The sequence below is a fragment of the Culicoides brevitarsis genome, chromosome 2, assembly GCF_036172545.1.
Source record: "Culicoides brevitarsis isolate CSIRO-B50_1 chromosome 2, AGI_CSIRO_Cbre_v1, whole genome shotgun sequence".
Taxonomy (NCBI): domain Eukaryota; kingdom Metazoa; phylum Arthropoda; class Insecta; order Diptera; family Ceratopogonidae; genus Culicoides; species Culicoides brevitarsis.
Window position 1 is genome coordinate 19,302,260 of NC_087086.1, and position 13,141 is coordinate 19,315,400.

Sequence of the window (13,141 nt, forward strand, 5' to 3'; positions counted from 1 at the left end):
TTTGGAAAAATTAATAAAAATTAATTATTAATTGTCAAAGCTAAGGCGAAAGAAATAGTTCGAGAGCATTTTTAATTTTTTTTATACTTAAATATATTTTAATAATTATTTATTTTGCCAAAAATCAAAATAAGGTTAAGAGCAAAATGACTCTTTGAAAGAATTTTTTTTTATTTTCGATAATTCATCGGAAAAAAATTTTTTCGACTATAACTAAACGAAAACTTTTTTTTTTATTTTTCTGTCTTTATCAATATAATGTCCAATATATTTTAAAATAGATTTTTTGCCTAATATCCCTAATTTATTTAATTTTTTTGATTTATATAATTTTAGGACAAAATAATTTTTTGACAAATATTGTCTATATTTTTCTTATTTTGTTCACGTTTTTTCAATTTTTTATTCAATCAAAAAATTAATTTTAAGGCTCAAAATTAAAAATTATCAATTTTTTGTACACAATTTTGCCCACCGCGATGCAAAAAAATGTATTTAATCATCGATAAAAATAAGAAATTATTTCATTAAAAATTAAAAAGTTTACTAAATTTTCTTTAATTCCTAAATTAATTTTATTTTAGATGAGTTTATTTCATTTATTAAATAAATTTTAAATAATAAATTTTATTTTATTTTAATTTAATTAATTTATTTTTTTTATTTTTAATTTGGTTTTTTTTAATTCTTTCGATTTGAAAATTTTTAAAAAATTCATATTTTTTTGAAAATATACTTTTTTCTATCATCAATTATTTCTCAAATGCATTATGTCATGTTCAACTAAAAAATTTAATATTTATGAACACTTTTAGACTCTTTCTAATGACAATTTTTTCACAACTAATTCAACATAAATTTCAAACTTTCTTTGATCCTATTTTTTTACCATAAAATGAAAATCCTTCAGTAAAAAATCTTGAAACTCTCTAAAAAAACTTAAAAAACCGGATCAAACAGCATCCAAAACAGGGTCAACTAACGGAACACGGAAGCCAAAAATGCATAATTTTTCTAGGGTTTGTATCAAATTTGTCAAACGTGTCACCGTCAAAGCCACAAAACCTGATAAATAATTTATTAAGGGCATTGCTCTTCGTTTGACGACCGATGTGAAGATCAAGGATAAATGAACCGTTTCTGCATCTACAAACCGTTATTGTCAACGCACCAAAATATTTCTTCTTCTTTTCTTGTTTACGGATGAGCTTTAACGGTTTACCGGAAGATTATTGTAAAAATATGTAAATTTCATCAAAAAAGTCTTCGTTAAAAAATTTTATGGTAAAATTGGTATTTTTGTCACTAAAAAAGACGTTTAAAACGGTTGGAAGCGTTTTTTTTGTCATTCAAAAAAATTAATGAAATTACCTTTGATGTAAAAAATTACATCTTGTTTACAAAACAGGCCCTACGCATTTTTTAGACGCATTTTTTTTCATGTACCTAACTTCTAAGGGTCGATTTAATTTTTTGATCAGTTATTGTGTCGCAAGCATCGAGATCAGTCAACTTCTAAAAAAAATAAAGATTAAATTTTAAAAAAATGTTTAAAGTGTGGAAATCAAACAATGAGGGTCCTATTATCCTCAGTGACAAAGAAAAACAGAAAAAAATTCGTGAATTACGAAAAATGATCCAAATTGCCGATCTGGATGTCAGACTTGATGATATTTATATGACACGATGGTTGAATTGTCGTGACTGGAATGTGGATGCCGCGTTTAAAAGAGTCACAAAATTTTACAATTTCAAAAGGGATAATCCTGATTGGTACATGTCGAAAGATATTTCGCACTATGAACCACTTTTGCAACGAAAAATCTGTGTGATGCTTGATGGTCGAGATCGAAGAGGACGTCGAGTGTATTTAATTCGAGCAGGTGAGTTACTCAACTAAAAAATAAAATAAAAAAATATCAAAATAAAAAAAATTTTATTAAAAAATTAATATTTAAAATAAAAAAAAAATTATTTAAAAAAATTATTTTATTTTTTTAATAAATTTATTTAATTTTTTGGAAATAAATAAAAATAATAAAAATTAAAAAAAAATAAAAAATTTATTTTTAAAATAAAAAAAAAATAGAAAAATTTTTCATTATATTTTTTTATTAAAAAAAAACATCAGGTCACATGAACCCCGACGAAATTTCCCTCCAAGACATGGCTACCCTTCACTACATGTGGCTCGAAAGCATCGCCGACGAACCCGAAACAATCGAAAACGGCATGGCAGTTTTGCTCGACATGAAAAATACATCGTGGAAGCTCTGCAAGTGGTTTTCTCCATCAAACTCAAAACTTTCAGGAAAATTCACTGGATTAACGCCGTTAAAAAATTTTGTCGTTCACATGGTGAATTGTTCAACTGCCTGCACCACTCTAATGGGAATGCTGTCGCCGTTTTTCAGTGCCGAGTTACGGAGTAAATTTTGTTTGCATTTTAAGGATTTGAGTTTGCTGCACAAGTGTTTGGGAAAAGAAGTCTTGCCGGAGGAATATGGCGGAAATCAAAAGTTGGATTTCGATAAATTGATTCAAAAATTGTACAAATCGAAGAAAATTATTGAAAATGGGAATATTCTCAGGGAAAAGACGAAAAATGAGAGAAATGCGGAGATCAACAAAGAAAATGCAAAGAAATGCAGTGACAGGAAGAGTAATCAGCAAATTATTGCAGCTTTAGATTAATTTTTAAAAAATTAGATTTTTAATAAAAGTTTTGTTATTTGATAAGTAGAACAATTTTAGGATTATTTTTTTTTAATGAAAAATTACCGGACGTCTCCATTTTAATTAAAAAAGATTATTGAGGCTCAATAAAATTATTTAAAAAAAAAAAATCTGGATTTTTGTTCAAGCATTTTTGGACTTTTCTCATGAAAAAATAAAAATTTCATTGCAAAAAATTAAAATCGCAGAAACTTTATGATTTTTTTTTCATAAAATTGTCCATCAAATACCAAAAATTAACTTAAATTTTATTTTTTTTCCAAAATTAAAAAAATAAGGGAAAAATAAAAATATCCCAATATTAAAAAAATAGGGAAAAGTAAATTAATTTAGTGAAAAAGGAAAAACTTTTACATTTTTTTGTACATTTCGACTGATTTGCGAAAACCTATTTTCGAACCAAAAGCTTTTTAACAGAAAACATTTTAAATATTTTCGATTTTTTATTCCCATTTGTAACGTTATCGCTCTTATCAACTATATGATACAAAATTTATCGCACTAACATCTAAAAAACTTAACAAATAAATTCATTTTTTTGACATTTATTCCTCCGGATCTGAGATCGCGTTGATGTCATCGGGATCGATCACGTATCCCAACTGCTCCAAGTTATTCAGGACCTTTTCATTGTATTTGATCTTTTCCAACCACCGTTTATACGGATATTCGGGTTGTGTTCCTCCGTATCTAAAAAAATTGAAAATCAAAATCAAAAAATTTCATGAAAAAATACAAAAAAAGTTTTTCACCTCATCGGCAATCGTGAGGGATCGACGTGCTTATGAAGTGATTTCAAGTCAGATCCATGCATGAAAACCTTTTCGCGCATCCGTTCGTTAAGGAATGGCTTAAATAACTGCCAGACGGTGTCGAAAACCCATCCTTGGTTGATGAAGTGAATGGCATTTACGCGAATTGGCATATGGGTCTGTTACGAAAAAAGAGAAAAAAATTAATAAATTAATTAAAAAAATGAAATTTTGAAAGTAACAAGCAACGTACCACCAACAATTGAATAATTTTTTGTGCGTAACTTGGGGTCATTTGCCACGCATGGTGCATCGCGAGTCCCTCCAAGTCGAAAATACCGACGGCACCCAAAACTTGATTTGCTGGCTCCAACGATCCCACTTCCATAATGAGCAACGTGGCACGGAACAGATCCAAAACGGGCAATTTACTCGGACGCCAATTTCCAATTTTGTAAACGATCAACCGACGACCATTTTGATCTCTGTACGGAGCCACGGAAACAATTTCTTCGTCGCCAGTCGAACGCAATTTTGTCGGATGAACGCCTTGGTAGAAATTTTTGTTTTGGGCACGAAATTGGTAATAGCGCACAATTAGTTTGTAGGCATTCTCAACTTTCCAGAAACGAGCTCGCAGGAATTTCTTCAAGTATTCGTCGTCCATGCGGTGTGGGCGGCATCCACCTTTTTCTAAAAAAGAAAAATTTTAAAATTTTTTTTTTTTTAATTTTTAAATTTTTATAAAAAAAAATTGAAAATGATTTATTTGATTAATTAATTTATTTTTAAAATTTTCCACTTTAAACGAGGACAAAATTTATCAAAGTTGTTTTTTCAGATTTAAACGTGTTTTTTGCACATTTTCATGATCAATATCACAAATAATTGTAGTGCATGTAACACAAAAAACGCATGAAACGTGTTTCAAATAACTCTAATTTTAATGCTTGAAAATTTTTGCTATGCTTCGTACGGCTAGAAATGCATTTACGTGACATTGGATTTGTCAAGGCGGGCTAGAATTCTGTCACAAATTCTATTTTTGAAGCGGATCATTTTTTATTTTAGTTTGTTCAGTAAAACGTGAGATTGAGAGTTTTGATTCGAAAATTTGAAACAAAGGAAATCCTTTTGAACGGAACAAAAATTATCACGTTTTTGTGTTATGAGGAAGTTATGAGAACATGTCAACTTAAAAGTAAATTCTGAATTTTTTTTAAAAATGTCAGATCGTGCCCAAAATAAAAATTTCTATCAAATTAAAAATAATAAGATTAAAAAAATTTAAAAATTTTATTATTAATTTTCAATCTGTTTTTTTTCAATTTAATTTTCAATTAATAAAAATTTTGAAAAAAATTTATCAAAAATTATAAATTGAGTTTTTTAAATTATTTTTGAGCTCTATTAATAATTTTTAATACATAAATTAAATTTTTAATAATTAATTTAATTAAATAATTTCCAATAAAAATATTTTCTCTTAGAGAGATTAAGATTAAATATTAAGAAATTAAAAAAAAGAGTAAAAAAATTAAAAATTTTATGTAAAAATTAAAAAAAAAATATTTCAGTCATTAGACTTTATCTTCAATATTTATCCTCCGGATAATTGAGGATAATATTTGGAAAATAATTTTTTAATGCAATGAATTTTTATTTTATCGAAAGTACGATTTTATCGAAAAATGTTGAGTTGTTAAATTTATTTATTTATTTGCATTAGTTTTTTAATAATTTATTTAATTTATTTTTTTTAATTTTAATTTAATTTAATTTAATTTTTCTAATAATTCAAATCTAATATTTTTTTTAATAATTCAAAATTATTGGGTTCTAATCGATGGCGCATCAAAATTATTTGACCAAATAAATTATTTTGATTTTTTTCTCGAATAATAATCAAAAAATCCCAGTCCAAGAGTTATAAAATATCTGACCTTACGGAACATTTATGACACAAATCATTAAAAACTCAATGAAACCTGTCAATTTTTATCAACAAACTCACCATAAATCATATCTCTGAACTGTTGAATTTTCATTTGAACCGTTTCTGGATCCTCGCCTTGTCTCCGTGCAACATCCATAACTTCATTTGACAGTTCGGGTCCCAATTCCACGACGTGTGAAATCACAATCGGACTTGCTTCAGGCATTTTTTAGCTGTTTTTGTGTCCTTTTTATTTTTTTATTCCTTAAAATCGTTGCATTTACTGAAAAAAATGAGAAAAAATAATTAATAAAAAAAACCTGTTGATGACACATTAACACAAAATAAAAAGCGGAAGTTGGAATTTACATTAATTTATGATAAAATATTTTTTTTGCCAGACACAATGATGATCTTGTAACCGCCAATGTCAATAACGTACTGAATGAAATGTAAATTCACGATTTTTTTTTTTACAAATAACAAAAAATGTTTTCTTCTTTCATCTTTCTTTGTGCGATAATTCATGTAGATAACCCAACATTTCGCCGCAAAACAAGCTGTAACATGCGCCTAGCTACAAAGAAAAAAATCCTCAATGTCAAAGCTGACTAGAGCTTTTTATATAATCATCATAGGTGCACGTAAAATTGCAATAAAAACTGGTTTCTTGTTCTTTTGCCCGCTGTTACTTGGTCAACGAACTCTTTACTTGCACTTTAGAAGCAAAAAAAAAACTTCCTAGCTAATTTAAAATTAATAAAATTCATCGAACAATTGAGGAAATGTCAAGTCATCAGAGCATCATCAAGACTTTCGAGTGACAAGAACGACCTTGAACTGCAATTTTATGGTTACAGTGACCAATTTATTGAAAAAACGCGTCACAACCATTCAAAAAATCGTCATAAAAATGAAATAAAATGCATAAATTTCCAAAAATAAATAAAATTTACCTTCACCGACCCAAATTTATCAACATTAAAGCGGTAAGCGTTGCACTTGTTGATGCGTTTTTTTCGTCGGTGAAATATTTTTGGAAACTGTTTCTCGTTTTATCAAGCGTTGAAATCGTTTGTATTTTAATTTTTTTTTTGTAGACGAATTAATTAAAATAGTTCCCAAGTGGTGCGATACTGATTACATAAAAATTGGATTTTTTTGAAATTCATTTGGGTGACGAAAGATGTGAGTGAGACAGACAGCGAAAAGGAAAGGCGTGAACCAGACAAATTCATTCAAAGGAGCGAAGTTATTTTATTTAGCAAAAGTTGAAAGACACACATAAGAATTTAGGTGTGACCGGTTATGATAATGAACCTTAAGGTTATTGATCTAACAAAAGTGCATCGAATTTTATATTTTTTTTAAATGTTTTTTATTTTTTTTTATTTTTTCATGCTATTTAACTAATCAAAAATTAAAATTAAATAAAAATTAATAAAAAAAAATTTAGTTTAAAAAAATTAAAAAAATATTATTTGTTTAAAAAAATATTTTTTTTTTTTAATAAAATTGATTTTAATAATTTATTTTAAATAAAATTATTTATTTATTATTTTTATTTAGTTAAATTATTTATTTAACAAAATATTCTGAATAATATTTTTTTTTAAATTTAATTTAAATGATGTCATTTTTTTATTTTTGATGATTTACGAAAAAATATAAAAATAATTCGTGCTTTTGAAATTTCTTCAAAAAAATACAAATGAAAAAGATTAACACACAAAGTCCACATAAGGAAAGATTTTGTTGCAAATTATCACATGGCGTCCAAAATACATTCAAAAAAATTTGTCAACTAACCGGTTTAGTCACTTTTCTTAAGACACTTAAAATATTACAACACAATAGAAGAGAGTGTGAGTTGCCAAAATTTTACAAAAAAAAAAAACGTTACAAATCCGCTTTAAAAATAAAATTTTGCAATATTCACTTCATTTGAGCAAAAAAATATTTTTTTTATTGAATTGACGTAAAATATTCTATTTTTGTGAATTACTGGAAAAAAATCTTTGAACACGCAAATTTGTTACTTATTTTTTTCTTCTCATCTCAATCAAATTCGTGATGAGAGCTTGCTATTTTGATAATTTACGATTTGTTAATAATTATAATGTTAAGTAATAGCTCACTACTGAATGAGACATCAAGGCGAAAGATTGTCGTGATTGACGTTAGAATTTGAATATTCATGAAGTTAATGAAGAAGCAAAAAAAAGTGATAAATGCAAGTTTATTTTTCTGAGAAAAATTCAAAAACAATATTTAATTAGACTGATGTCGCAAAAAATATAAAAAATAAAAAAACGACAATGTTCCAGTTTTGTAACTATGCGATAACCTCAATCACTGAAAATTGGTTTTAAAAAATTAAAGTGATAATAATAATTGATCTCATTTTTTTTTTTTTAATTTTTTTTGTAGTAATTTTAGAGATTATTGCATCAACATTGAATTTATGGTTGATAATAGTACCTACAAACAATCAAGTTTATATCATAAATACAATCTTAATAGATTTTTGCGTAAAGAATAATTAGAGAATATTATTTTGATAGCTAGTGATTTTATGTAAAGGGAATTCAGGTCGAAACATTCATTATCTTTATTTTAATTTTTTTCACTTATCGCACATTCAATTATAGTTTTTATAAATTCTTGTGAGAAAATATATGGAGAGTTCTTGAATAATTTTTTATAATTTAAAATTTATCGTGATTCAATACAATTAATTTTTATTATTTCTTTTAAATAATTAGTTAAAAAAATATTATTTTTTTTATTTTCATAAAAAATATAATAAAATAAAATATTCCGAAAAAAACTGAAAAATTAAATAAATATTGGACATGAAAAAAATGTTTTAAAATCCAGAGGGACTATGATTTTTTTAAGTCCATTAAATTTTATGTTTTTTAATAAAAAAATTATCAAAAAATTAACTTAAATTATATCAATAATTTTAATGACAACCCCTATTAAAATTTAAATGAAAATTTTTAAAAAAATATTTCATTTTGGCAAATTTGTATATTTTTTTTATATTTCTTCATATTTTTTCGTCATTAAAAATAATAATAAAAAAAACACTATGAGAAAAAATTTATTTAAATTTATTAATATTAAATTTAAATTAAATTTAAACGTTTTGTAGTAAATTTTTCAGATTTTTTTTTTAATTTTTTAATTAAATTAAATAAATCGAAATAAATGGAAAAAATATAACTTTCTGTGAAACTAAAAAAAATCTTTAAAACGGAAATTTCCCAGTAGGTGAACCTCAGAATAAATTAAATTAAAATATTTTTTCAAGTGTATAAACTTTCCGCTTTCTTAAGTTAGCAAACAATTTTTTTCTTCAACAAAACAATGAATAAAAAATTATAATTAAATTAAAAATTCACATCATAAAGTTCTACTGCGCATTATTATGTCATTTGACTCCCATAACATAACAACAATGCGACAATCGTAGACATAACATTGCGCTTGCATTACCTACTTAGAACAATGCTGACACTTTACATGCCAGCACTTCACGACTTGTAACAAATATTTATGGAAAATTACAGTTACAGCTCTAGAAGCTCACTTTGGATTTACACAAACCGCGTTACGATAGAAAAAAAACGACTGGAGAACCATGTTGATGTTGACGTAGGATTAAATTTTGCATTTTATTACGAGGGAAACGTTGAAAAAGTCTCATAAATTAACAACTTTAGAGCGAGAAGTGAGTCAGTGACGTCTTTCGGATCGTCGAAGGCTCGAACAAAATTTATTCGCAATAAAATTCTGTGTTGAATTAATATTCAAGTCTATAAAATATTAGAGGCGATCGTCTGCTGCTTGTTTACATCAAAATGCATTTTTTTCATGACTCGAATTGCGAATGTTTGCGAATCTGATACGATTAATGTTATTATTATTTTTGTAAGGTCAAACATTTGTTTACTTGATAAAAAAAAATGTACAAAGTTGATAATAATATTCATCAATTTCGAATAAATATAGGATTGGTTGAGTGAAGAGTCCACTTGATGAGCATTTAAAGTGCATAATTTGTGATCATTTCCTCCTTTGTTTCAGTAAAATTACATAGAATTAACTCGTGAAGCTCAATGATTTTTTTATTTCAACATTTTTTTTTTTATAATTTCATATTTTTTTTATGAATGAAGAAATTTTTTTCATTTTGCCTCAATTACTATTCTCACATTAACGAAACCTTTTTTTGTTGTTGTTGTTATAGCTCAAAATAAGGTTCTCGCGAAAACCTGTTTCTCGTAAGGTGATTAGAATTGTTCTTTTGGAGGTCAACTAGACGTCTATTTTAAGCACACGCAAAACATTTCGTTTGTTCTAGTTTGCAGGTCAATAAATTTATGATATGAGATTTTGATTGACAAATGGATTGTAAATTAATGATTGAGAGCCGGCTAGTTATTAATTTTAGTTTTTGCTCTTTTTTGACTTCTTTATTAGAGAAAAGGCTTTTAACTTTTTTTGACCTTTCGAAATGTATGGAATTGCTTTTTAAATTTAATTTTTTTTTTGTTGTAAAAATTTGCTTTTCGCAACCGAGAATTTTTGCGAGATTTACAAAAAGAAAAAAAAACAACGCAAATTAAAACAATAAAAAGAAAAATTTAATTAAAATTTTAATAATTATTTTTTAATTGAATAATTAGGTAAACTTTTAAAATTTTCAAAAAATTGTTGTTTTCATAAGTTATAAAAAATTAATTTTTTAAAAGAAAAATATCAAAATTTAAAAAAAAAATTTATGAGATGTTGTAAAAAAAATATTTGATAAAATTTTTCAATTTAAAAAATAATTAAATTAAAATGATAATTAAATAATATAAAATAATTTAAAAAAATAAATAATAACTGGAAAAGGGTATTTGCCTTTTTTTATATCGCATTTAAAAAATCGTAAACACATCAATTTTTTACAATATCATTCGTTCATTCAACTAAACTTTTATTATTATTTTTTTGCAAGTCATCCAATTTGGTGTGTTATTATAATTCTATTATTTTACATTTAATTTAGTCTGGGATGACTCTAAAAAATAAAATTATAGAAAAAAATATTCAGTGCGTATCTTTGTTTATATTTTCTTCTAATCCGCTTTTTCTTGGAAGACAATTCAATGGCAAGTTCAACAATTTTAATTACAAAGATTATTAAAAGCTCATAAATTTAAATTCACAATGAAAAATTTCTAACATTCTTCCATTTAAATCCAATATATCTCAGTTCCAGTTATTAAAAGTCATCATTATCACGGTCAACTGAGTGTAAATTCATTCAAATCATCCAACAGACATCCAGACATGCAAAATCACGATGAAAGAGAATTTCGTAAAAAAATATTTCTTTGTTCATCTTTGTTCAAATATTAGCACATTTACACATCCATCAAAAGAATTTAACGTAAGTCATTCATCAAATTCGAAAATAACCTTTAATTGTCATTAGAACTCAAAAAAATATTTAAAGTTCTTTGCTCTATAATTAAAATTAATTTGAAATCTCTACGAAATAAGACAAAAAAATTAAAATTTGTCGCTCAGTGGAGTTTCTTGTTATCATTATTATTATTTTTTTGTTTTGCAGAAAATTTCCACTGCCTTACTTTTACCTTTCTTAAAACAAAAAAGTGCGTGTCTGGCTCTTTTTTAGTATCAAAGTTTTAAATTTATTTTTTTTTATTCACAAAACATTGACACAGAAAACAAAATAATACGACGGTGCATAAAATATGGTCAAAAATGAAGCTTTTTTTAAATGACGAAGAAAAGAGACAGTTTTAAAATATTTAATATTATTTTTTTTTGTGTATTAAAATATTCACCTTTTATATTTTTTTTTATTTTATGAGTTTTTTTTTTAATAAATTCGATTATTTTTTAAATTTTTACTTTTTTTATATTTTTTTTTCAAAAAAATTATCACAGAATTGTTTTTTTTTTATATTTTTTTATAAAATTATTTTTTTTTGTTCCAGTTAAGAATATTCTTAATCTCGTTTTATTTGCACTGATTATGCATGCAACGTACTTAAGAGTAGAGTAAATACTGCTCTAGTATAATAAAACGCGCAATTCGCGTCAATTCCAGCCAACGACTAAATATCAACTGACGGATGAACGCGATTTACTTACACTGCGACTGATATTTCGCTTCTACCTACTTTACAACCGGAGAGTGTTGTAGTGATCATCGTCGTCGACTCTCATGTGAATGTTTTTGTGCTCGTTATATGTGCACGGTTGTTTATTGTTTTGTTCGTGATAATGATACATATTTGATGTTGTTTATATTCATTGTTATTATTGTTGTTGACGTTGAAACTAATTGTAAGTTGTTGTAAATGAATAATGTTTTTGGTGTTGAGACAAGTTTTTTTTTCTTCTTTTTTTTATGTAATTCTATTGTTTTTTCTTCGTGTTAACATATTTGTCATAATTTTTTTGCTGTTTTTTATTAATAAAAAAAATTAAATTGGAGTCATAAAAACCCGGTTAGTCAAGAATGCGTTACAGGTGAAAGGGAACCAAAAAGTAACACCTGGATTAAGAATTAGTGGTGATAACGGTGCTTCCTCGATAATAAAATTGTTTATTTTTAATTTTTTTCCTTATTTATATGTAAATTGTCATTTAAATCCAGAGTAGATTGTTTCCTGTAAATATTGTACATAATTTTTTTTCTAAGGATTTAAGAAAACAGAAATTTTTAATATTTTAATTAATGTTTTGAAGAAAATTTATCTGATTATTCTTACTTTTATTGAAAATTAATCTAAAACAGTAAAAATTTTTAATTTTAAGTTTCTAATTTTTAAATTTTTTTAATTTATTTTTTTTATTTACTTTTTTCATATTTCAGATTTATTTTTATTTTCATAATTTTTTTATTTCATTTGTTTATTTTTTTAAATTTATTTATTTTTTTAAAATTGTTGTATTTTTTTAAAATTTAATTATTCTTTAGGCCTGATTTTATTTAAAAAACTCTAAAATTTCTTAATTTTTTAATTAATTTTTTTTAAATTATTTCTTAATTCGTAATTTAAAAAAATTCCACCGTGAAAAATATTCGGTAACCCTTCTGAATAAAAAATTCTTTTCAGACCTATATAAAACTTTTTTATTTTTTTTAAACTCAACAATTCCTTTTTATTTATTTTTTTCCTGCATTTCCGGACATGACTTTCAAACCACGTGTCAATTTATATTTCTATTTATTTTACATTTTCACACTTTTCGACGTACGCAAAAAATGCAGAAAACCTGCTGAACTAATTTTTTGTAGGTCACGTCGCTGATTCGATTTATGATGTCTCGTTTAACGCCGCATTTCATTCAAAAAATCCAAAAATCGCATCTTTAACAAGAAATTTTAAATTTATGATGAACTTCAGGTAAAAAAAAAATATTTATTAAAAAAAAAAATTTAATTTGTCACCAAAAAATGTAAAAAATTTCAATGTAAAACTTTTTTTTATGTAACTTTGGTTCAGATGAAACTCCCATAAAATATTTTGACAACCGGATCCGATATCGATTGTTACATTTTTGAAGAAGACGGCAAAAGACCTTGACATCGATGAATCTTGTAAGTCGCAAAATAAAAATTTCTTCAAAAAAATAATTAATTCAATTTTGTTACAGAAAACAATGGATTGCATCATAACTC

At 25.4% G+C, this 13,141-nt stretch overlaps 2 protein-coding genes across 2 annotated transcripts; one reads left to right on the plus strand and one right to left on the minus strand.

Moving 5' to 3' along the window:
* The first annotated feature begins 1,546 nt into the window (after positions 1 to 1,546).
* LOC134828676 (uncharacterized) lies at positions 1,547 to 2,694 on the plus strand. Its single transcript, XM_063841657.1, has 2 exons — positions 1,547 to 1,883; positions 2,132 to 2,694. Exons 1-2 carry the CDS (start codon positions 1,547 to 1,549, stop codon positions 2,692 to 2,694), a joined length of 900 nt encoding a protein of 299 aa, XP_063697727.1.
* Positions 2,695 to 3,176: 482 nt separating this feature from the next.
* Positions 3,177 to 5,703, minus strand: LOC134829276 (alpha-tocopherol transfer protein-like). Its single transcript, XM_063842298.1, has 4 exons — positions 5,503 to 5,703; positions 3,742 to 4,181; positions 3,489 to 3,667; positions 3,177 to 3,426 (listed from the first exon to the last, which is right to left on the minus strand). The coding sequence occupies exons 1-4, from the start codon at positions 5,648 to 5,650 to the stop codon at positions 3,282 to 3,284; spliced, it is 912 nt and encodes a 303-aa protein (XP_063698368.1). The 5' UTR covers positions 5,651 to 5,703; the 3' UTR covers positions 3,177 to 3,281.
* Positions 5,704 to 13,141: the final 7,438 nt, after the last annotated feature.

Excerpts from the sequence above, each read along its gene's own strand:
- LOC134829276 (XM_063842298.1), bottom strand. The coding sequence starts at position 5,650 with ATGCCTGAAGCAAGTCCGATTGTGATTTCACACGTCGTGGAATTGGGA. Across the intron at positions 4,182-5,502 it reads GTTCAGAGATATGATTTATG|AAAAAGGTGGATGCCGCCCA; the intron begins GTGAGTTTGTTG and ends TTTCTTTTTTAG. Across the intron at positions 3,668-3,741 it reads AAATTATTCAATTGTTGGTG|ACCCATATGCCAATTCGCGT; the intron begins GTACGTTGCTTG and ends TTTTCGTAACAG.
- LOC134828676 (XM_063841657.1), top strand. The coding sequence starts at position 1,547 with ATGTTTAAAGTGTGGAAATCAAACAATGAGGGTCCTATTATCCTCAGT. Across the intron at positions 1,884-2,131 it reads AGTGTATTTAATTCGAGCAG|GTCACATGAACCCCGACGAA; the intron begins GTGAGTTACTCA and ends AAAAAACATCAG.